The 26,705-nt window shown below is 32.3% G+C and overlaps 1 protein-coding gene across 1 annotated transcript; it reads left to right on the top strand.

Moving 5' to 3' along the window:
* The first annotated feature begins 8,660 nt into the window (after nucleotides 1-8,660).
* Nucleotides 8,661-19,205, top strand: LOC127105815 (protein CASP). Its single transcript, XM_051043019.1, has 19 exons — nucleotides 8,661-8,959; nucleotides 9,979-10,089; nucleotides 10,337-10,515; nucleotides 11,223-11,372; nucleotides 11,477-11,565; nucleotides 11,713-11,822; nucleotides 12,002-12,096; nucleotides 13,514-13,569; nucleotides 14,596-14,761; nucleotides 15,827-15,919; nucleotides 16,017-16,145; nucleotides 16,417-16,536; nucleotides 16,666-16,752; nucleotides 17,108-17,218; nucleotides 17,345-17,488; nucleotides 17,604-17,705; nucleotides 18,469-18,548; nucleotides 18,816-18,908; nucleotides 18,992-19,205. Exons 1-19 carry the CDS (start codon nucleotides 8,884-8,886, stop codon nucleotides 19,056-19,058), a joined length of 2,058 nt encoding a protein of 685 aa, XP_050898976.1. The 5' UTR covers nucleotides 8,661-8,883; the 3' UTR covers nucleotides 19,059-19,205.
* Nucleotides 19,206-26,705: the final 7,500 nt, after the last annotated feature.

Raw genomic sequence — 26,705 nt, 5'->3', positions numbered from 1 at the left:
AAACCATGAAGGTTTCTTATCCTCATCCTTATCTTTTAGAATATCTACCATAGATTGCTTAAGAGCTTCCATATTCTTTTCGTTTTCCAAAACTTTAGCTTCCAAGTGTGAAAAGATTCTTTTGTTTGAAGCTAACTTTTTAAAAGCGTCTACGACTTGTCTATGTAGATTTTCAAAAGCTTTTGTAATTGAGAATAAGATAACTCATGAGTATATTCAAACTTAAAATGACTTACAATCTTCTTCTTCTTTTTGTTTGCCATGTAGCAAATCTTGGCCGATTCGACACTTGAACTTGAGCTTTTATCACTCGAAGAATCACACTACTCTTTTGCAAGAACATCCCGTTTTTCAAAGCCTTCACTGATCCGATCCAAATTACATAATCCTGTCAAGAACCTTCAAATCCCAAATTGATCTTGAAGGAAAATCCCAGCTCAGTTTTCTTATTTGAAATCCTCAAAGATCTCAACCAAATTTACAATTCAATCAACCTAATTATATGTTATCAACCCTAATTCTAGATGACACCCAAACAAATAATAATTATATATAGTTTGTTTGTGTGTATGCATAAAATAAGGTTGAAGATGATGATAATACTTTAAAATCCTGGTTTTATGTATGTTTACTCTAGAACCTTGCTAGAAATGATGCTTTCATGAAGTATTTATATGTAAGAAAGTATGAAGCAAAAATAATGCAGAAGTAATAAAAAACAATGCAAACTTTCAAGATTTTTAATGTATTTGTCGATCTATGTAAGTCATGTGTCAGCACATACGAAGTATGTGTCGACCTGTAGAGGCCATGCGTTGACCTGTATAGGTTATGTGTCGACCTGTAGAGGCGGCACATCAAGCCGAGCCTACAAGATTTAAAAATACAGTACATGAGCCGACCTGAAAAACATATGTGTCGACCTGTAGAGAAAAATTCCTTCTATGTATCGACCTATAATGCATATGTGTCGACACATAGTTATTTTTCACATAAAAATCATCTTTTGATGCATAAAACATTTCTTTGATGCATGAATCTTTTCTAAACCTTTTCCAACATATTGTTATGCTTCATAATGCTAAAATGCACATTTAGACTTAGAGGATACCATCCAATATAGATCAACGCTAAAGTATCATATATTTTACATCATACAAAATACATCTAAAGGAAAGTTGCACTCACATTATTTACATTTATAAACAAAGTCATATATTTTTAACAATTTGAGAATTATAATGGTAAAGGGTTACTCATTACACCTTATATATTTCTTACAAACCCTATGAAAGTTCAAAAAGACCGTTGCCCAAAAATTATCTTTTGAATCCACACATTACACTTTTGTTCAATTGGGTTCATGTAGGAAAACTTACAGGAGTGTCTGAAAAACAACATTCATATACACTATATCCGGATGTTAAATTTCTAAGACTTCGAGTGAGGTATATCCATCAGATATACACAACACCAAAAGTAAACAACCCATTTCTCAATCATATTGGCTCAACAAATATGAGTTTTATTGATCAAGATTTCATCATTAACACTACAAAAAAAAGTAGGGATATTGTGGCGGTTAAATTGTAAACTTGTGGCGGTTAAAATGTAAACTTGTGGCGGTTTTAACTGTCAGAATTGACGAAAACAGCGGTTTCCATAAATGGAGTATATATTTTGATGCGCTGGTAAAAAATGGCGGTTTATTAGAGACCGCCACATACAATGCCGTAATTTACTGTGTTTAAAATGCCAGTTCTTGGATGTAAATTACGGGAATTCTAACCGCGCCATAATATTCAAACAATTACCGGATATTATGGCAGTTTCAACCGTCGTAATTTCTATTGTTTTACAAATAAAAGATCTAAATTATGTCAATTCAAGTAACATGCATATTCATATTTTATCAATAATAAAACATATTAAATAAAAATATTATTTTAATTTTTGTACTCAACCGACACTATTAACATACATAACAAAATATAATCCTTCAATCCAAAAAAACTATTTTTAGAATGTTGACCAAATACTATATATCTAATCCTTCAATTCAAAAATTTACATTTGAATAAGAACATATTTTAATAATTATTCTTAAAGTCTGTCTATATCCAAAGTTTATTGATCATTTTTGAATAATTTCATCCACGGTAACATTGAGAAATGAGATTTTTGAAACCATATTTTGGATGTATGGTGAAGCTATAAATATCTCATGTTAAATGTGATGCAAATAGTATTTCTATTCTATGCCACCATATTGTGTTAATTCTTTAATAGGGTGTTCAATTCTTGTAATTTCAAACATAAAATTTGTGTGACATGCCTCGTCTCAAATGGTATTTTTGAGGGAGAATTTGGCTAACACAAAACTCCAAGTATCATGATACTTTGATTAACAAATCAACAACTTACCTCTTGTTATTTGATATCACAAAAATACTCAATCAATGATTAATTATTGTTCAAATTTTGGCTTCACTACTGAAAATAATGAGATTATAAAAAACCTACCATTGTTCACAAACACAAAATAATAAACAACCCCTAAAATAAGATGGACATTGACTCAGTTTAATAAACACAAAATGAAATACAAAAGATTAAAAGGAAACCCTAATTTTACCTTAAAAAATTGGCTCCCCTCCTCTTGTGTTCAAATTTATATAGTATGGTGAAAATATTGTCTTTCTTAAGATGACAATGGTGCAGATGGAGAAAAGTTATAGAGGTAGACTCACGAATGATGGAGAAGACATACGATAAAGCGGATGAGAAAAATATAAAAAACTGTGTTGAGGGAATAGAGAAAAAGGAAAGGACGAGTGAGGAGAATAAGGATTTTTAAGATTGATAACTTTTTAATTAATACAATTTTCTTTTTTTATCATTTCAATATTATAAAAATTAAGAAAAAAAATTAAATCATAAAGATAATCGGTGTGGTAAAAAAGGTGAATAATAGAGGGTATAACCGCCCTAATAGGATTAGAGTAACGTCGATTTAGAAAACATCCATAATTTACCGTAAAAATTGTCGGTTTATTAATAAACCACCATAATTTACGCTATTTTTAAATTCTACTAAATCACCCAATTTATTTTTCCAACTATTTTTTTCTTTTGTCTATAAGACCGAGCACTAGGAGGAACTAGAATTACATGTTTGAAATTTAATTTACATTAGGGATAATTTTACATATTAAAGTTGAAGCAATGTAAATCAAGTAAATAAATTGAAAACCAAGATAAAAACATGTCTTTCTTTCCCTTTTCTTTCCCTTCTTTCATGCCATTTATTTAAGTTGTTAATTTATAAACTAGTCAGATACATGTGCGACTGTATAAGTAAATTTATTTGATACGATATAAAATATATTTAGATATATATATATATATATATAATTGAAATTAACTATTAATTTTAAAATAAATAATAATTATATAAATACGACTGTATTAAAGTACAAAGAGAAAAAAAGGACTCGTGAGAGAAAAAAAAGAGAATATTTAATATTTAAAAATTAGAATTTCATCTTTTAAATTAAGATAATTGTTTATTAAAATAGAATATGTATTGTGCTAACAGTGACCCATAAAATAGAAAGTTTATTTGATATATATATATATATATATATATATATATATATATATATATATATATATATATATATATATATATATATATATATATATATATATATATATATATATATATATATATATATATATATATATATATATATGGACGGAGCCACTCACCCACTTATGTGGGCCTATCCACATTTTCCTTACACTTATTAATATAAAATATTTACATGTACATGTTTCTTCTACCCTATAATATAATATATATTATATGTTGAATAAACATTATTACTTTAATATATAAGTTAGCTCTACATCTATAAATTATATTTGATTTAATATTTTAATATTTAATTGCTACTTCAAAATATATATTATACTCTTATACAATTGACTTCAATGATAGAGTAGAATTAACTGTCATTGAATTAATGTCAACTTTTGTGTTAATTATTTATGTTGAATTCTTCAAAATTAAAATTTATTAAATAATATGGATCATTTATTTGATATTACACATAGTTAATTATATTTTTAAGCAAGACAATCGTAATTATGAGTTTAAGAAACTATTGTGTTATATCAATATTTATATAAGAGACAATTTATTTTTTAGATTCATTAAATAACTAATGTATTTGGTCAATTTATAGACTAGATATATTGATTGATCAATAAATTCAAAAAGTGAATTGTCTCTTATATAGGAAAACGGATGTAATATCATTTTATGTACGGACTAAAAACTATTATATTAATTATCATATTTTTTAAATAAATACTACATGCTTTACATATAAATGTAATATATTATATTTTAAATATATTTTAATTGGTATGTCTATTGTTAAACAATATAAAATAATTCATATATATATATATATATATACACACACACACATATATATATATATATATATATATATATATATATATATATATATATATCACAAATATAAATATTTGTGAATATATATATTTTTAATAAGATATGAAAATGATATGAAGATAAAAAATAATTTAATGCTTGTATGATTGATTTATATGCCCCCATACTCTAAATTTTCTGGCTCCGTCATTATATATATATATATATATATATATATATATATATATATATATATATATATATATATATATATATATATATATATATATATATATTAATTATAAGATGAAAAATAATTATATAAACTCAATTGTATTAAATAATCACGTAAAAAAAAACTCAAGAGATGAAGAAAGAAAAGAAAAAGCAAATTTTGATATTTTAAAATAAGGGTTTTGTCTTTCAAATAAAGATAAATTGTTGATTCAAATAAAATAGATATTGGGTTGATAATGACTTGTGAGATAAAAAAATTATTTGATATGATATAAAATATATTTAGGTACACATGTAAAATTTAAAATGGATTACTTAATTGTAAAATGAATAATTCATATAAATTTAATCGTATTAAATAATCATACAAAAAAAACCATGACACGGAGAAAGAAAAAAAAATAATATTTGGAAATAAAGATTTTGCCTCTCAAATTAAGATAATTATTGATTAAAAAAAATTGACATCGTGTTGATAGTGACATGTGAGATAAAATAAATTATTAATTTTATTAAAATTTAAAAATAGATTTTTAATATTTTTAGTGAATAAATAAATAGAGAGACAAAAATGAAAATGGAAATGAGAAAACGTGGAAAAAAAGAAATGTTAGACATATTTACAATTTTAATCAAAAGAGAGAGAATGAATCTATGAATGTCACATGTCAATCTTGGGAAGAGTTAGATATATAGTAGATTGTTGAAATTAGACACGTGTGATGGAAATGAGAATGAAAAATATAAATATTACTTGATTACTTAAATGCTATTTTCTTAGTGGAAATAAGGTGTAGTGAAAGAACAACTTAGGGAGTTCATGCAATTAATCTTTAATAGGTTGATAGTTAAAAGTTAATATGTATTTTGTCCTTGCCATATCTACGAGTTTTGAAAATTTTGTGTGTAATTTTTTTTTGAATTCACCATATGTCATAGAAAGATTTCCCTATTTTGCCCCCTTAAAAAACTTAATCATAAAAAATAATGACATGTCCGAGGGTTTTTAAAAAATCACCTGTTTGACAAGGGAAAAATAAATATAAATCTTTAAAAATTATATATCATTTAATAGATTATTGATGAAAAAATTTCTTGAGGGAGCAAAATAAGAGAATCTTCGTATATATGACGGAGGTAAATTCAAACTTTTCTTTTATTGAATATTTTTTAAAATTCACTTATATGACAGAGACTAAATACCTATTAACCGATTTTAGGACATCAACAATTAATTTATAAATAAATATTGTTGACATATAATTTTTTATTTATTTGTAAATCGGATATTCTCAAATTACATAATAGTAATATATGATACGTCTTAATGTTATTTTTCAAATAGACACTCTCTTTTAAACTTTTTGTTATGAAAACAATCCTTAATAGGATATATATTATTAATTTTTAGATTTTTTTTATAAAAATAATCAACATTTTAAAGTTAAATTCTGAAATAACTAATATTTCAAATAATTTATCAAACTAATCATATTTCAAATAAAAATAATTTGCTGATAAGAGGAGTAACCACTCAAAGTGGCGCATGCATTGAAATTTTGTATATATGCACCATCTTCTGTGGTGACTGCATGTACACGATGTCACTGCAAGTGGCGCATGCATGCATCATATATGAGTATGCGTCATAGGCAGTGGTTACTGCTTTGTACAATATACAGGAAGACATGGATAGTTAGGACAAATGCAATTGAACGAGTATTCAGAAATTGAGAGAATTCGTACAAAGAACTTCCACATTACTTGGTGGCACATATGCTTCGGGGACTGTTTCCGTTTTGGAGACCTTGTCGACATATATCCTAGACGGGACTTGTGTTAGTGGAAATGACATATTCTACCGACTCTTCTAGGTGTATGAACCATGCATAAAATATTTTGTTTTATGTAAACGTATTATACAAATTGACGGAATATGATTGTACGGAAAATATAAATGAACGCTACTCATGACAGTGACACAAGATAGCAACAACAATATTTTTCCAACCATCTTCGCTCCGACTGAAAGGGAGACTTCTAGTGGATGTAGTTTTTTCCGAAAAAATATTTGAATACATGTTGCTCATCAACCTAACTTATGCTTGATTTCAGACAGACATCCATCAATTGAGAGTGCCTATAAAAACTTTGATAACGACTGACAGGATCCTCCTTCAACGCATGTTTACCGCATTAGGCACATCGCTCAAAATTTCATGCGGGAGATCAAAGACAAGACGTTGCGGAAGAAGGTTGTGAATGCAAGGTACACATTAACATAACCTTCATTCAAACACTACCGAAAAGACATCAAATTGACAAATGCAGATGCAGTAAGGTGGATCGACAATATTCCATTGGAGAAGTGGACCAGGGCATACGACAATGGTCAACGACGAAACCACATGACAATAAATCTCGTGGAATCAATGAGCTATGTCTTAAAAGGCATCAGAAATCTACCGATAATCGTTTTGGTGAGAGCAACCTATTTTTGATTAGAGTCACTATTTTAGATCAGACGTTCAAAATGGATTTCAATGCTACAATTAGGGCAATTGTTCAGTGATACTTTAGTGAATAAAATTAAGGAGGAAACTGGAAAAGCTAACACGCATGTGGTCATAATGTTTGATCTTCATAAAGGTAGGTTTAGTGTAGATGAGACAATGAATCACAATGAAGGAATACCAAGGGTTATTATCGAGTGAAGTTAGATAGATGTTGGTGCGACTACGAAAAGTTCCAAGCCTTTCGCATGCCTTACTCCCATGTCATAACACCATGTTAAAAGGCTCGGCAAAACCTTCAAACTTACTATACGCCGTTTACAAAGTCATAAATCCACGTAATGTTTACAATAATAACTTTCTAGTGGTAACAAAAGAGGATTGTTGGCCTGCATATCAAAGAGAGATAGTCTGACACAGTGAAAAAATATGAAGAAAGAAAAAGGGTCGCCCTAACACAACACGCATATTCGAACCGAAATGGATACGACGAACAAATTGGTGAGATTATATAGTTCATGTCGTCAGCCTAGAGACAATCGTACAAACTGTCTCAATGTTAGACCAAACACAACAACATAATTTTATATGTAACTATTGTAACTTATATTGAAAACAACGTTCATTTCGTAAATATCATAACATTTGGTTATAACAATTTAAACAACAACTAAACAATAATTTAAACAACAATTAAACAACAACACAAACAAATACAAGGACTAAACAACATAACTATGCAATTACAACCATCAGGGCAATTTCCTCAGAATTGTACATCATAATGCGAACATCTCTGTCAGTTTTAACTGAGTTCCAGAAAGGACTTTCTCCACCATCGCTGTACACAGTAACTAGCCTTTGAATTCTTATGATCTTTTCACCCTCTATAATGTCTCCACCTAACCAACAGATCAAACTCTATTTTAAAATGCTCAAACATCTCTGTATTCTAGAGTCGGATCTTCATTAGAGACTTTACTGTCGAATAAATTAAATCGATATTTCTCTTGTGAATATAAAAACACATATATAAAAACATTTTGAAAAAAAATTGAAACAGATACTTAGAAGATGTGTGAGAAATAATGGGAAGGGATGCAATATTTATAGAGTTCCTAAAACAATAACCAGTGTCTGTGGCACATGCTCCTATATGATGCATGTATGCGCCACTTACAATAGCATCATGTGCATGCGGTCGCCATAAGGGATGACGCCACTTTCAATGACTATTCCTCTTGCCATCAAATTTTTAGCAATTTTTTTTCATTTAAAACATGATTAATTTGATAAATTATTTAAAATATTAATTATTTTAGAATTTAATTTGAAAATATTTATTATTTTAAAAAATATTTTCAATTTTTTTTGGGATAACATTCTTTATACTTATTTATGTGAGACAAATAAAGAAGTATTTAAAAAAGAATTGAAGAAAAAAAAAACCAAGGAAAACAAGGGCGTATAAGTAAAATGAAGGATGCATATAGTAAATCCCGGAAATTCTCCCGTCGATCCATTTCTTAACCGAGTTACACACAACACAGGCAGCGTTGCCTCCACAACACACGGTTGTTTTCATTTCGTTCGGTGAAAGAAAAGCTCGCAGCATCAACACTTCAATTTTTCGAACGAAGTTGATTTCGATATTCATCGGTGACAAAAATGGAGTCTTCGCCAAGTGGATCGGAGAGGGACAACACAAATTCTCCGATCTCCGTCGTCTCCGCCTTCTGGAAAGGTCCGATTCATTTCATCTTTCTGTAAAATCTACCAATTTCAATAGCATAATGTAATTTATTTTCTAGTGTTGTTTTGCTTCGGTTTAGCTTGGACAACGAAGAATCCAAGTTTCCAATACTCAATTGCACTGTAATTCGAGATATTGAGTTTCTAGTTTTTAGATTTTCATTTTTTACTTTATCGCAAACGGAAGGTTAAGTTAAAAAATTAGATCTCTAAGCATCATGATCGAGCTTAAATGCACCAAATGCAGTAGAAAATAGAAACTGTTCTTCTTATTTCGGAGAAATCCACATTACGTAGATCTTGGTGGATTTTTGAAGAAATAGAGGGAAAATGGCTGAATCACTTCTACGACGTGTTTGGAACACTTCAACTTAGAATCAAGGAGAGCTCGATTGGATTGAATTGAATAAAATTAATTATATTGTAAAAAAAAATACTAAATGATAGGATTTGTTTTTTTAATGAAATATGGTATACATGATTTGACTTTTGAATTAATTGAAATATTGAAGCTCTGATAAAAGGTGCGCCGGTGTCCGAAACTGACACCGGTAAATGTGATTACGTTTAATTTATTGATTTTTTAAAGTTATTACTGGTGTCGACATGTTAGTGTCGGTGTCGTGTTTCCGGTGTCCGTGTTCATAGATTCTGATAGAAACACAGTTCATACAAGAATAACTTCCTTTGTTGAATGCTTGAGTAATTTCCCTTTCATGTTTTTTAATTCAGGGATAGTATTAGAAGGGCAGCAGTAGGTACCGATTAATAGGCTACAAAATTTAAACTAATAGTTTTCTTTGATGTCACTTTATTATCTAAAACGAATGCTGTTCTTTTTTAGAATTTAAAAGCATAGTAAATGCAAAAATGCTATGCCAAATTTTTGTTTATCATATTATTTTTGTGCCTAATTTGGTAAATGGTCTAAATATTTGAATAAGTTTTCCGTACTAACAAAATCAGAAGGGAAATCTTATAAGTGTAATAATTTTATTTTCACCTTTTCAGATTTTGACTTAGAGAAGGAGAAATCCGTGTTAGATGAACAAGGGCTTCGGATTGCAGAAAACCAGGAAAACAGTCAGAAAAATAGGCGGAAGCTTGCAGAGAGCACTAGAAGTATGCATACCTTCCCTACTATTTTCAAATCATGGTTAAAATATACACATGAGGGATACTTTGTCATTCACTCAATCCCAATTATAAACATCCGAGTTTAAAAATTTGGAACCTTATGGTTATCATCATAGCTGTGCTGTTCTTTTCCGTGCTCTCCATTTCTGTTACATTTGTTATAATATTTTAACTATTTTATTGTTTGAGCTACTTAATATGCCTGAAAGATCACAAACTATGCTGCAAACAGATTTCAAGAAAGCTTCATCCGAGGATAAGTCAAGTTTGTTTAATGCCTTGCTTAAGGGGTACCAGGAAGAGGTTGATAATCTTACTAAAAGAGCAAAGTTTGGGGAAAATGCTTTTCTTAACATCTATCAAAAGCTGTATGAAGCCCCTGATCCTTATCCAGCTCTTGCCTCAGTTGCTGTGAGTTCCAGCGCTACATAAAATTCTCCATGAACCAAGTTGCATTAAAAATATACCTGTCAATTTTAATCCATTTTTGTTTTGAATTTTGTGTATGTTCGTATTCATTATAGTAGTACATTTTAAAACTTAATGTTTGTATTAGTGTATTGCATATATGTGGTTGACACGAGATGCGTATGAATGTACATTTCTCATATGTAAATTATTGATGCATTTTTTTAAATCAAGGGAAATTTATTGATGGTCATATTAATGAATACCAACATTCATTGATATAATTCATGTGCCATTTAGATGTATCACGAATGTGACCATCAAGTTCCATATAACCATTGCAAGAATCACTGCTTAAGAAGCCTGTACAGTGCCATATGTCTTACCTCAGCTTCTTGCCACCCTAATGATTAGCGATTTCTATTCTTGCACCAACACCTTGCCAGCCACAACTATACAGGTCCAAAAAAACTATCAGATATACCTTGTGTGAAACTTGTGATATTCCTAAAAGTGATATAGGAAATTTATGTTTCTCAAAACTTATGATGTCTTTCTCCTAAATATTAACTGTCCTCTATTTGTTTATGGTTATCTACTTAATCCAGTTAATGGCTATATGTAAGTGGCTTTACCGGATTATAGACCTCTACTTGCATGCTTAGGGAAAGTTAGTTGCTTGTTCATTTTTCATATCTTTCTTTGTGTAGGAGCAAGATATCACGCTGTCCGAGCTTGACTCTGAGAACCGGAAAATGAAAGTTGAGCTTGAGGAATTTAGAACAGAGGCAACTCATTTGAAGAATCAGCAGGCCACAATACGGAGACTTGAAGAGCGAAGCAGGCAATTAGAACAACAGGTTGTTAATACTTAAATTATGGTATACACTATTGCATAATATCAGTCTCTGATTCATTTCTGAAGATTAAGCTACTGATTTCTCTTGGAATTTAAACTCATCAGATGGAAGAGAAAGTAAAAGAAATTGTGGAGATTAAGCATCGCAATCTAGCAGAGGAGAACCAAAAAACATTAGAAATTTTAAAAGAACGGTATTTTCATGGTTACTGCACAAGAATATTGAATTTATATATTATTTGTTTGCTGATCTAGCTTTATACATTGACTACAGTATTGGAACCATCCTTCTCTACCTTTTTATTGCTTACCAAGACTATTGATTCCTTTATTGTTTGCAGGGAACAACTACTACAGGACCAACTGCAGAGTGCTAAAGAAAGTGTTTCAAATATGAAGAAATTACATGAACTTGCACAAAACCAGTTGTTTGAACTCCGTGCTCAGTCTGGTAATCAAATATTTTTCAAATCTGGGCATGCACATATTGCTTGAATCTGTAACATCAATTATATATATTACAAATGCAGTATGATTTCATCACTATGGCTTTTCTTTCTTCATTTTGAAATTGTGAATCGCAAAGTATTTTCTATATTGAAAATGATCTCATGGTAATGATAATTTCAGAGGAAGAGAGAGCAGCTAAGCAAGCAGAGGCCAATCTGCTGATGGATGAAGTAGAACGAGCACAAACAATGCTTCTTGGTTTGGAGAGAGAGAAGGTGTGATTCACAAACTTCTATATGATTTCAAATGTGTTGTTATCTTCATGTGTGAGAGGTTTTATTGTTTGATGCTTTATCTCTTGAAGTTTTTTTGCTTGCTCTTCATACTTTTCAGCCTTGATGGAATATTATTGCCCTACCGTTTTTGCTCCATATCAGCTACTATTTGAGTTACAACAATTTGTTACTTTTATCCTGAAAAGTGAGAAAAAACACAATATTTGTTCCTGCTACTATGATCAATCCCAACCAGAGTTATCGATAGCGGCGACCCTCCGCTATGGAGGAGCGGTTCGCGTCTCAGTTTGAGATAGTGGTTGCTATTTGATGTTTAGCGGGTAGCTAGCAGGAGTGGTGCGCTTCCCGGCCCGAGGAGGTTTGAACTCGAAAACCCAGATTTACCCTTAAAATAAATAAACGTTGAGGAGTTTTGTGGAAATTTTCCAATTTGCCCCAACTCAGAACACAGAGAGGATTCAATCTTCTTCTCACATGCTTCGCTTCAGTTTTTAGAGTTTTCTTCTCATGATCTTCTTCCCAGTGCCGTCTCCGTCTGCTTCGTTTCTCAGCGCCACCTTCTGTCTGCTTCGTTTCTCAGCGTCGCCGCCTGCAATCCCCTCTTCTCAAGTTGGTTTTTACTTCTCCTTTCTTCTTTCTTCTTCTTTCTTTTCTCTTCTTTCTTTTCTTCTTTCTTTATTTTCTCTTCCTTCTTCTTGTTTTTCTTTGTTACTGTTTTTTTAAAGACTTCTTTTCTTCTTTCTTTCTTTTCTTTCTTCTCTTCTTCTTCTTCTTCTTCTTCTTCTTCTTCTTCTTCTTCTTCTTCTTCTTCTTCTTCTTTATTTTCTCTTCTTTATTCATAATGTTCTCTGTTTTTTAAGTAATAGTCATTTAATAACTCTATTCCTCTTCTTCCTCTTTTATTTGTTTGGTTTTACATTAAATCTATGTTTTATAGATTATTCATAGAATTAGTCTAAAAAATAGTCAAATAGCGGTTATCCCGCTATCTCATTTTTGGGGTCGCCCACTCCGCTCTTCCATCTGGGATTGATAACTCTGATCCCAACACATAAGAAATGCATCGATGAATATTCCATTCCTACAAGCCAAAGGGAAATACCAATACAAACTGATTAGGTTAAAAAGAATGTGGTGACGAGTACCAACAATTTCAAGGTTAATTTTGAAAAATAATACATTTCTTTAAACAAATTTGATGTCGCTATCTAAATTAACCATGTTTCTTAATTTTTATGAATTAGTTAAAAGGGTTCTTATATGAAGAGGCAAAGAAAGTAGTAATAGTAATATATAGAAAAGTTATTATCAATTGCTGTAAGAAACAATATTACATGTTTTTGCCCCCCTTCCCAAGTTGCTGATGGCTTTCATTGATGCTTTGTTGTACATGCAGGGAGTACTTCGATCTCAGTTAGTAACAGCAAATGAAGATTCTGAAAATAAAAAGAGGTATGTTAGTCCTTGTCTTTTACCATTTTTGATTTTCGGATAAATTATAATGTTACCCAAAGTTAACACAGCACAAATAATTTGCAGCTATAGGCTATAGCTGCATAGCACATTGTGATTTCTAAAATGAAAATGATTCGTCTTATCTTCCAAATGCTATAAAAAGAAACAGTGTTTTTTTAGTTTAAGAATTAAATATGGCCATACTATCCATCTCTAGCATCCTTTTACTATATATTCCAATATGTATTTCCTCTAAAGTTTCTTTCTCGTTTTCCTACCAAAGATAATTATTCTTGGAAAGAATCTGAGTTCAAGTTAAGGGAATGGCGAGCAATATAGCTAGCATCGTTTATATTGCATTGAGCTATATAACTTGTATAATGGTAGAAACTAATGAGTCCTGCAAACTGTAAACTGAAATGATAAACCAACACAAGAAAAAGGAGAATGAGTAGATGAAATTAAGGAAAATAGGGTGTTTTATTGATAGTAAACGATAATAGTAGTAGAGGGTTTTTCTAACTACTCTTAGAGCACTCCAACACAAAGAGGAATCATCCTACTTTGACCCTGTCATATTTTCTTAAATCCTAAAACTTATTCTTTTTTCTTGGTTCCTTAAGATCGGTATAATCCGTCAAAAACTTGAGTTCTTGCTTCACTCACCGCCTTCTTGATCTTAGCTTTCATATAAGGGAAATGTAAAGAATAAGTTTTTATGGAAGTGTGTGTATTCAATACCTTGAAAATTGAAATAGTTAACTTTTTTAATGAATAACTTCTTTATTAGAGTTCTTAAAGCCCCTAGGATACTTGTTAGAAAGACTTCTTATAATTATTCTTTATATGATGAACATACATAAATTTTTAGTGGTATAAGGGCAGTCAACTTGTTTCTGTCCATCTGCCTTCCAATCTATATATTATCTATATATGCATACCTCTCATTAATACCGCACAGATATTTTTTTTCTTCTTCTGTATTTGGGCAATAGTCTTACATTACTGTTTATGTTTTTGCAGTGATAATTTAGACTCAAATAATGCACTTGAGAACTCTTTAATTGCCAAAGAGAAGTTAATCTCTGAATTGAACATGGAGCTACACAATATTGAAACAACCTTATCAAATGAACGGGAAGAACACATTAATGATGTGAAGAAATTTACTGCAATGCTCAATGAAAAGGTGACGTTTGTGTTTCCGAAGTATTTTTGGAGACTAAATTCCTCAAATATTTCAATACATTATATTAAGTCATGTCTCTTTATTTTCCTTTATCTATTTCGATCTGATCATTCTTTGAAAATGAATGTTATAATTTCTTATTAGAAAAATATTCAAATTAACATTTCTGCTGATGTATGAACCAAAGATTGTGAATACCTGAAAATTTTGATCCCATATATTTTGGGTTTTGTTTGGATTGTTGCACAGTACCAAATCAGATGTAATGCTAGTAGCAATCCAGTTTCTGCTGATGTATGAACCAAAGAGAGTTGTAATATTGTGTAATATTGAATTTTCACCTCTAATCTGTAATATATGTCTCTTGCTAACTTTGTATGCCTCGATTGACCCTTGGTGCACACCTATGATTATGGGGCACTGATTTTTTCACCTTATGCTCTCAAACTTGTCATGGCCCACTTACACATATATTTGATTACTTGAACATAAGCAGCTGGAACTCTTTTCTATTGTAGAACCTTAAAACACTTATGAGGATACTTTGTGATACATCTTTTTCAAATGAATAAAAATCATGTTTAGGTCTTTTGAGTTCCCAATAACACTCCGTCTGTCTGCATAGCAAGTATAAAGTTTCTATAGCTGGTCTCCCCAGAGCATATAACCAAGTATGTAGAAAGGATATAAATCCATTTACATGTGCACATGATTTCTCCTGTTCCTGAGATTATTAAAGCTTTTTTTTAATCATCCCCTTAATATTATCTTTATTTTATTGGGCTTTTAGCAAGGAGGGTCTTTGTGAATTTTTACTTCTGGACTGATGAGAGTTTGTTCGCTGCCCTTACTTGAGATGCAAAAATCATGACAGTGCTTTTTCTTGTGTGTTCGGTGTCTGGTGTCCTAAATCCTTATTGGAAATAAAGTCTTTCCTAACTAAAAAAATAAAAAAAACAGTTTTAATGTAGTCTGCTTATGACTTCTAGTCTCAATACTTGTGTCTGCTGTGTTTAAGACCTGTTATGCTCTAACTTTTTTCTGTTATGCTTTCTCTTGGTGTAGGAAGCTTCTATTGTGGCAATGAAGAAAGAGCTTCACACAAGGCCAACAGAAAAAATAGTTGATGATTTGCGTAAGAAAGTAAAAATTTTGCAGGTGATTAAACTGTTCATTTCAAATGGCCTTTTATGTAACCTCTCCTTTTGGGTACCAAGCTCTGCACAATCCATCTAACTCTTGGTCATACATTCAGGCAGTGGGTTATAATTCAATTGAGGCTGAAGACTGGGAAGTGGCCACCAGTGGGGAGGAGATGAGCCAGATGGAATCTCTTCTTCTTGATAAGAACCGAAAAATGGAACACGAACTGACACAGTTGAAGGTATGAGCATGAGTTTATAGCAACGAGGCATCTGATGCCATCCGCAATATTTTTAAGGAACTGATGAGTAGAATTAATCAACTCACATAATTCTGACTATATTTAGTGTAGCTTCCCTAGAAGCCATGGACTGCTAGTGCGCCTGTACTTTCTGTATTTGATCATGTTATGGGATAAAAAACCCATGTTACTTGCTTTCTATGACTATTCCCTGATATGATCTGTAAATATTATATCTATTGTTTTTCAGATGTAGTTTTACCGTTTTCAGGTCAAACTTTCTGAAAAAAAATCTTCACTTGAAACAGCCGAGCTGAAGGTAGCAGAACTTTCAGCTAAGGTTAATGAACAACAAAAACTGATACAAAGGTTGGAAGATGATATATCCAAGGTTTGGAATAGTTGTTATTGAAACCTCTGTTACTATATCAATCACAAATAGAAGATGAACCTCTTTATTTTTCTCCTTAAGCATTTTATTTATTTATTTATTTATCACCTAGCTGCTCTTTTGACACAGGGATATAGTTCCAGTTCCAAGGATCATAAAGGAACTTTCCTGGATGACTGGGATCTATCAGAGGCTAATCGGAGTGAGGTGTCTGAGGTGAATTCCATTTTCCAATATGCTTTTCTTACCATACTTTACTTATTTGTGAAGCACATAATCTTCAGCAGAAGTTAAATACCATAATTTCAACAACTGAAGAGATGTGGTATCCCGGAGGTGATTTATTACTGTTTTCCCCTTTATAAAACCCATTTAGTTGTCTTTAATGATCTTGGGAAGCATTGATAATTTTATTCTTGTACCATATAGTTTTGTAGTGAGTGTTTACACATTAAAATTTTTATTCTGCATTGTGTTGCCTTTCTTTTAAGTGTTAACTGATACAATTATTATCCTGTGGTGAAACATTTACCTAAATAATTTGATTTTTAAGATTATATTGCTTCTGCAGCATCAGAATATGGATCAAAGGCATGCCTTAGATCAAGATCAGAGCTCTATGCTTAAAGTAATATGTAGTCAGAGAGATCGATTTAGGACACGCTTGAGAGAGACAGAAGAGGTGTGTTTATCTTTATAATACTGGTTTAGGACATTCATTTGTTTTTCCTTTCTATTTTACATTATTTCCATCAAACTTTATATTTAATATGATGGTGGACATGGGTGAATGTTTTGCATTTAATAGGAAATAAGGCAGTTGAAGGAGAAGATTGGGGTATTAACAGCAGAGCTGGAAAAAACCAAAGGAGATAATGTTAAATTATACGGAAAAATTCGTTATGTCCAAGACTATAATGTTGAGAAAGTGGTTTCTAGGGGTTCTAAAAAGGTGTTGTACATTATCTTTATTGCAACGTCATGCTATTTATTTCTTCAATTATTTTATACATTATAACCTAGTTTTCATCTTGAAGTTGAGATATTGTTTGTGATTTTATGCTCAGTATGCAGAAGATCTTGAAAGTGGTTTTGCATCAGATGTTGAATCTAAATACAAGAAGATATACGAGGAAGATATAAATCCTTTTGCTGCATTCTCAAAAAAGGTGGGCCATTTTCTTCCCACAATTACATCCTAAGTAGCATTTTTTATCTTTTTAAGGTTGTAGTTTGTGCCACATTATTATTTTTTCTTTAAATACTTAGTGACAGATTCAAAGTCTATATATATATTCCCAAGATAACTTAGGTCATACATTACAATCTTCATGAGAATCTTCTATCTACTTTAAGGTTGAGGATGTTACTGATAGCTTGTCTTCACAACTCTGGAAAATAACTTCTATCCAAAGTATAAGCTCTTCAGTGTTTTACTAATGAGATTAGAAAACACTAATATATCCAGTAATCAGCTCTGGAAACAAAGACTGTCACGTCTTTGATGGAAAGTGTGGAGAGAAAAGGATCAAAAGGAAACCCAACAAAGTGAATGAGAATGTATACCTCTTCCTCCAGACTCCAGTATTGTATTTATATTCATGTCAGGGTAGTAAAAATATTACACACACTCTCACACAACAAGGAAACTATTTCTATAGAGAAAGACTGAACTTACATTTGTCAGACGTCAATATACCTGTTAGTAGTTCACGTCAAAGCAATAGAACACTGGTACTAGGGACTATCTCGATGAGGAGTTCTTCTGTTTAAATCTCCCCCTCTTTTTACCCACTTTACCTGACAGGTAGAGAGTGGAGCAGATCAGGGAGTGAGAGAAAGCCAAATAAGAAGAAACTGATTTGTAACACATTCTTTAATATCATGCAATCCTTGTTTTTGCACTTATTTATTTGTCATACATGTAATTAGGAAAGAGATCAAAGATATAAGGAGTTGGGATTCAGGGACAGAATCACACTCAGCAGTGGACGATTTCTTCTCGGTAACAAGTACGCTATTGTCTTATTTTAGATATACTCTTGTGTTTCTGCTTCCTCCTTACATGATGTGTTAATCTGTTTGGTATTTTATTTAATTATGGGGCAATTTTTTATTTATTTTTTGCAATACATTGGTACATTCTTCCAAATGATATTGTTTATGGGTCTCAATATTGTTTTAACTTTTATCTGCGTCTGTAACTGCTCGAGTGTATTACTCTTTCATGTATTTTTAAAAATAAATAAATTAAGAGGGTATAATATTATGTTTTGCAGGTATGCCCGAACTTTTGCATTCTTTTACACAATCGGGTTGCATATCTTGGTCTTTACCTGTCTCTATCGAATGTCAGCTTTGAGTTATCTTAGGTAAATATCTGATGTTTAATTTCGATGTCATATCTTAGGTAAATACATGAATTTCACTGATTTGTACTTTTTATTCTATCCAGTCATGGCTCAGATGAATCTCGGATTGGAGAAAGAACCATTGATCTTCCACTTCCACGAGGACTGTAGTGGCTATGCGACTTACTTCCAGTGGTCATTTTAATGTAATGAAAACAAGTTGTCAATATTCTAATATGTTGTTGTACGTACAACGAAATAGAGTTTTATCTTTTATATATTGGTTCAATGAAATATAGAGGCGATTTCTAGTGTAAATGCTTTCAATCCATGGATGTGTTCATGCATAATTTAACCATGATTTCACAAAGAACCTCTCTTTCAATTTGATAACCGTTATGTGTGGTGTTTTGGAAATAGAATTTGAAAATAGAATTAGATGCTCGGTTATGCAAATAGAATTTGAAAATATATAAAGTAGGTGCTAGGTTATGGTAATAGCATTTCAATATTAGGAAACTAGAATTTAAGATCCATGGGCTTCCGTTTCCAAGTCCCTCTTAATATTGCAGTTAAAAGCATAGTTCAAATTCACAAAGCTCTGTCTGGTTAAATGATTCGAAGATTCGAAGATGTATATCCGCAATATTTTAAAAGTCATATCATGCATAAATTCTAAAAGGTATTTGACACATATATTGTACCAGAGATGTATCGTCGGTTACGGAGATGTATTTCCGTAACATAGTAGAACAATGCATGTTATGTTATGTTTTGTTTATAAATGTCATTTGATAAGATTTAAACCATATTGTTACACCTTAATTTTGATCCTGAATCATCGAATCGGCACATTCATCATAACTTTGGTATCTCTGCCTATCATACATTCATTTTATATTGTATAATGTCTAAAATGTCAATCAGAATAAATTTTTGGATCTACAGACAGTTTGGTTGAATTATTTCTCAAATATATGTAAAATTAGCGGGCAAAAAATTTCGAAATTGAGCTTCAGGACGTCAATTTTATTAACCTACCGTTCGTGTAGTTTAATGTGGTGTGTTCGTTTTATTTTTCGACTTCTTTTGCAGTCGCATTTTGATCAGACAGAACCTTTTCAACCGAGTATTTTTTATCTCAAAGTTTGATCAAAACTTATTTGTTTTTCAAAAATTTATTTCACGACGAACATTTTGAAGCATTCAGTTTATTTTTTCAAACATTTATGCACACGTAATTTTATTCATTTTAAATCCTTTTATTTTCATTTCTTCATCAAAATATTTGTAATATTTAATTAGATTTTTCTACGTTTTAGTTTTGATTTATTTTTTATTTATTTAGGATAATTTGATTTTATTTAGTTTCAATTATTTTTAATCATTTTACATTAATGACATTCATTAAGGGCAGTGTAGAACTTAAAAAAGTAATGTGACCTTAAATGATAATATATATATATATATATATATATATATATATATATATATATATATATATATATATATATATATATATATATATATATATATATATAATATATATATATATATATATATATATATATATATATATATATATATATATATATTTGTTGATAAGAAGAGAGGGGGAAACCGATTAAGAAGCACACATACGAACGTTGAGTGATTGAGACGTGCCTTTTTTCATTTTTTTTCTCATTGGATTCTTTTTTTTTTCATTTGTCTTCCGTTCATTTTCTTCTCTCCACTTTTCTTTCCTGCCACCACCATCATCTTCAAGCCACGCCGCCCTCTTCGTCCTTTCCTCACCCACTCGCCTCCGCCCATTTTCCTTATTCCACCTCCGCCACAACGTTAACATCACCACCAATCCAAACCACTCCCTCACGCACGAAGAACTCAGTAACATTCTTTTGTTTTCTTTCAGCGTGATTTCTTCCACTTTTGAAACAAAACTTCAAACCACAACACTCTCTGCCGAGGTCTCCACCCATCACCGTTTACCTCTTCCATCTCCACAACATCTTTCAGCCCAAGCACAACCATAAACGAAACACATTGCTTCCACAACAACATTTCAACTTTAACTTTGCATTTTCACTCCGAGTTGGAGAGGTAAAAAGGGTCACTAAGGAGGTTAATGGGCTACCGGCGAGGTACACGTCGATGACCACCACACGACGAAGACGTTGCTCTTGCTATTGGAACGACTTTGTTGCAGGACCTTGGTGATAGGAAGGGTATTAACCGGTTCGTTGACTTCTCTGCTCCTTTTGATGAAGCATTGATACTGGATTTATCAAACTTTTGAGTTATAATTTGGACATTCCGACTTAGAGGGTTGGGACATATTACACGCAGAAAATTGGTGGATTGATTGTGACTAGGCAACAGTCACACAAACTGAGCTCTACCTCCTCCGCGGTGAACTTCGTTTTCAACAATAGCATGTTTCACTCACTGATTTTGTGGCAGTAGCAAGACCCGATTGGTAATATTCTCGGTTTAGTTTTTGCATCTTGTTAATGCGATATGTTTTTGGATTGCTGGATGTTATGTTTGTAGTTTCAGTTTTTATCATTCCCTTTTCAGTTCATTGTAATCTATTATAACTTTCTCTGAAGAATGAAAAGAATGCATTGTTTTGTTTCAAAATTCAAAATCATTTCATTCTTATTAAATACTTTTCAATAAAATTGAAAAATGAATATGGTGGCTACCACGAGTTTGAGAGGCTAGGATTCGAGATGAATATCCCATCCATCTAAGTTCTCATCATCTTTCAAAAATTTTCAAGACAACTTCTTCGAACCTTTTTTTAATCAAATCTCAAAATATTTAAAAATATCAAACCCTTTTACAATAAGATGGAAAAGGAACATGATGGATACTACGAGCTCCAGAGGTTAGGATTCGAGATGGATATGTCACACATCCAAGTTCTCGCCATCATTCAAAATGCATTCGACTGTGATGCAAACGTTTCCTCTCCACTTATTTTGGGTAGGAATTTTTTCCTCGATTGACACAATAGTTTTCGTTAAAATTGACCAACAAAAAAACATTTTCTACTAAGAACTACATAGTCTTGAGTTCTTCATCGCACCCGGAGATACGTAGAATCGAGATTCAAAGTCTCGTTAGACACCCTAATAAAAAATAAACTTTTTTATCGTATTATTTTTCCTTTCACAATAACTCTAGAAGCCTAACATTTCTAAGCAAACATTTCCCGTTGAGTACAACGGACGTGAGAGGTTCTAATATCTTCCCTTTGCATGATCGACTTCCGAACCCTAATTCGGTTGCGACGACCATAATCATTGTCGTTCTTTTAAGGATTTTATCTATATTTTCTGTTTCCCTCTTTAGAAATAAATAAAGTTAGCAGGCGACTCTGTTCAGTCCATTCCACGAGCGTGCGATTGCGCTTCACAAACGCCGTGTTCTCATTTTTCGGGGTATAACACATAAAGTCGATATGCAAAAAATGACGTATATAAATTTAGATGGTCCAAAAATGTCATATAAATAAAGTCGAAATACACGATAAAGTCGACATACTCCACTACTGCGTATGTCAGACTACATCTTTGTCTCCTTTGGCTCCTCGGCCTCCTCGACCATCAATCCCCCCGTCCTCTAGCGCTATCTTCGATAAATCAATACCTTATGTGCCTCTATCATGATGGCATTTAGGACATACCTCACATCAGATCCATCAGGAAAGATACCTCTGTCAATACATGCATGCACAATCTCCATAATGTGACGATATCTAGGCAAGACATCCTCAACATGATCTAATTGTGTTTGCTCCTCCTCTAGTATCTCCTGATGAGATGACCTCGATGGATCTTCTGGAGCAGCCTGCACCATATACGGATGTGACACCCTGAAGAACCACTTGATGTACCCGTCAACGTAGCTCCAGTCGCTCTCAGCTATGGTACTTCATGCCTCCTTTGATACCAGATGATTCTCATAATCATCAAACATGGCATCCATCTGTCTACGTGTCAAAGCATGAGAAGAAGAGGCAACAAGGTGTCTGGAAATGGTCTGAGTGTAGCCTAACTGCCACATCACGCGCTCGGGCAGATGAGGAGGAGAGAAATGTGATCCACAAGCCAACCATTCAGAGTATAGTACTATCTTGTCAAATGGTTGCGTCTCACGGTGATTGATATAGCTATTGAAATGCATGTCCTCGGCCAAGCGGTCAAGATACACTTTGAACGACTCTATCGTCTGGTTCCCTCTGAGCGGAGAAAATGCAATAGCACGCAACATATCCTCAGTGTAAGTGGGTACACTCGCCCAACAGGAGATGCGTGAGAAGTGATGGAGGATCCAAGCCTGAAAAGTTTGAAACACACGAATCATCAGTAATGGTTTTGTAAAGATGAAATGAAAAGGACATAAATACATTAAAAGACCAATAAATATTACCGTTAGTAGCGTGATGCTGCTTGTGACCTGCTTCGTCTTCCACCTACAACCCTCTGATAACTTCGAGTACAAGTGAACCAAACAAGTGGCCCCCCATGTGTACTAATGGACCACTCGAAATGCTCGAAGTACCATAGGTAGATGAAATCTATATAAGTGACACTCTTGTCCATAAAAATCGCAGTGCCAACTAAATATAACAGGTATACTCTCACAACATACGCTTTGTGGAGCCCCACCTGCTCGTCAGCACCTCTAGCCTGCTCTACTCTCTCAAGCTCATTTGTATATACCTTTTTCAGGATTCAAACCTAGCATGAGTCCCTATGGTTCTATCCATCCCCGCCACAACATCCGCTAGGTCAACTCCCAAATAGTCTACCGTTATCTCGAGTGCCTCGTCTTTGTTAATAATTTCATGATCTAGAAGTTTCCACCTAATCAGAAGATGCAGCAAACATGACACATTGTCGAGTGTGATGGATATCTCACCCAGCGGGAGATGAAATGAAGAGGTATCGGAGTGTCGTCTCTCCAAGAATGCATAAAGCATCCCATGGTTGACCGTAATATAACCAATCATGCACAAGTACTTCATCCTAGATAAGGACAAAACTTCTTGAAATCACTCCTCATTCACCTGAGGCAAGGCAATAATCTTTTGTCTGTGCTTAATAAACTTCAGTGGATCACGGTCCTGCAGAAAATAAAAATCAATGACAGAAACTTGTAATATATTAATAAACGTATATTAAAAAGAATGAATCCAACTAATGCTACCTTTCCATCCTAAATATGTCTGGCAGTATGGTCTAGGTACATAGGATAGTAGTGACAACTCTATAAGTCCTCCTCCAAATGGATCTGGCTCAACAATCTCAGCAGGAGGATATGGCACTGGTTCAGAAGCATCATCTGTCGGAGGTGGCATTGGTGCCTCCAGTACCACCAATGACTCGGGTATCTTTGACGCACGAAATAGGTGAAACATGGCGTCTGCAGGAGGATGGAGGGAGTGATGCGTCAGTATGTGAAACCCGTCTCCTACGGGAAGAAGAAGATGGAGAAGCATGAGCCCCATAAATAAATGTCTATGCATGACCAGAGTGAACAGGAGCCTATGAAACCTGACTCTTCTCCTGCCGCACTAATGCATGATGTGCAATTCTCCTGTGCCTCAGTCTATCGTGTCTATCAACCATAATGCATGTAAGTTAAGTAAATTAGACAATTAATGCAATCAAGCAACACTACAAACAAGAAAAGTAAAAAATAAAATAGACTGCTAATTTACTGAGATGCATCTCCGGTTATTGAGAAACTTTAACGTTGGAAAATTTTGGAGATACATCTCCGAAATTTTCTACAACTCTTCAGTTCATCAATTGTAGCAATGTAGAAATGTAAACCTCAAAATAAACGGTTTAATCGTGATTCTCAACAAACAAATGTGTTTTAGAGCATGTATAAACCAGCACTCCTCCAGTTCCTACTCATTTAATACCTAAATCATCATTTTCTACTCGTTTACACAAAAATTCAAAAAAACTAATCAAAACATCAAAAACTTGTCATTTTTCACTTTGCTTCAGTGTTGGATGATGTTTCTGATGTTGATTGAGAATCTTTGAGTTTGGTTGTTTGATTTTGGACTTAGTGATGAAATTTTTGAGAGTTTGAGAAGGTTTTGAGTTTTTGTAGAAATGATGAAGGAGAATGGTTCTGACGTGATTTAAGCTCTAATATCTTTTGAAAATGCATCTCTGAAATACGTTTAAAGATGTATTTCTAAAATATTTTAACGTTCACTCAGAGTTAAGTACGTCCAAATATGCATCTCCAAAATTTGAGATTATTTTAATATTTTTACGTGATACTTAAGTAATATACGGACATTAAAAATTTCCTAAAATTTATTCATAAGAACAATTATGAAAACAAGTTTGATGAATAAAAGGGGTTATGCCTCAGATACAAAACTAAAAAAATCAATTTCTGCCAATCAATTGAAATTTATATGACTTTTTTTATATTCACTAAAACTAACAACAACAAAAACTTATTCACAAATTTCTGTAAAAAATATTTTTAATTAATTGATAAAATATATTCTTCAAATTTTAATTAGTTCATTGACAATTTTACATTAGTAGTTCAGCTAACATAATAACTCCATTAATAGTTGGTATGACAAGTTATAAAAAATAATTGTAAATTTGGGTTTTCAAAAATCTCGTAATTTCTTTATATTATATAGATAGAAAATTGATCAATGCTGAACATTTATATATAATTTCTCACTACTAAAAAAAATACAAATGACTAATACTTATTAATTTTCTTATTTTTCTTTAAAACTGGTCAAGTCGAAGTTAAATGTTCAAAAACAAATATTATTAATAATAATAAAATATTTGAGGTTAATTTATTATCTAAAAAATATCACAAATTAAATAGAGAAAAAGACTAACTTATTTTTTTTTAAACTAAAAAGATTTTATTATAAGATATATTAGATTAATCTCAGATACTGGAGCAGAACGGCCGATCTAAAAAATGAAATAATGGGATAGCAGAATAATTTTTTATGAATGATCTATTTATATATTTAACGTTTAGATGCGAAGATTTCAAGATCTGACATAATTAAAATGTTAAAACGTCCAAAATCTTCCGGTAGTGTTTAGGTTTTCTTAATTATTATTGTTTTCTTAAGTGATGTATTCGTTTGTCTAAGTTATATAATCCTTTGCCAAATGTTAAATTATGTTCATCATGCATCAATGGAAGATCCAAAATATTATCTAATAAAGTGTTGTGCAGATGCCTGAGTAATGTTACACATAATATACAAATAATGCATAATAATAATAATAATATCTAAATAGGCCCCCACGACCTATGTGTGTTGTCCGAGATAATCTAGTAAAAACCTCACCATCTGGTTTATTAAACCCATGAGGCTATCCATAATAATTGCAATCATCTGCAATGCTGATCATCGGCATCAGCTAGAGGTGGTGGCGGTGACAACACGTCATCGACAAGTACCCCGACATCGGAAGGCCCAATATTATCTGTATGCTCGACATGTGGGATGATGTGAGGGTGTGATACAGTGGGGTACCACTGCAAGTAACCATCCTCACATTGCAAGTCGTGCTGAGCTCTCACTGCGCGATCTCTAATGGCACGACCAGAGCTAATGATGTTACTCTGAAATCACTTGTCAATGCTCGTAGATGGAATATCCAGAACTGGTCGTGGGATGTCTTAGACATAACATATTATCGTAAACACCTCTCAGACAAGTGTCTAGCGACTAAGGTCTCCCATCGCATAAAACCAGAATATAAAGAAGAGTCATCAAACTCACGG

This window comes from Lathyrus oleraceus, chromosome 7 (genome assembly GCF_024323335.1).
Source record: "Lathyrus oleraceus cultivar Zhongwan6 chromosome 7, CAAS_Psat_ZW6_1.0, whole genome shotgun sequence".
Taxonomy (NCBI): domain Eukaryota; kingdom Viridiplantae; phylum Streptophyta; class Magnoliopsida; order Fabales; family Fabaceae; genus Lathyrus; species Lathyrus oleraceus.
Note: the sequence above shows the minus strand (reverse complement) of the source record. Positions and strands in the feature narration are given on the sequence as shown.

Coding starts and splice junctions, on each gene's coding strand:
- LOC127105815 (XM_051043019.1), top strand. CDS start 8,884: ATGGAGTCTTCGCCAAGTGGATCGGAGAGGGACAACACAAATTCTCCG. Junction 12,097..13,513: donor TTGGTTTGGAGAGAGAGAAG/GTGTGATTCACA, acceptor TTGTACATGCAG/GGAGTACTTCGATCTCAGTT. Junction 13,570..14,595: donor GATTCTGAAAATAAAAAGAG/GTATGTTAGTCC, acceptor ATGTTTTTGCAG/TGATAATTTAGACTCAAATA.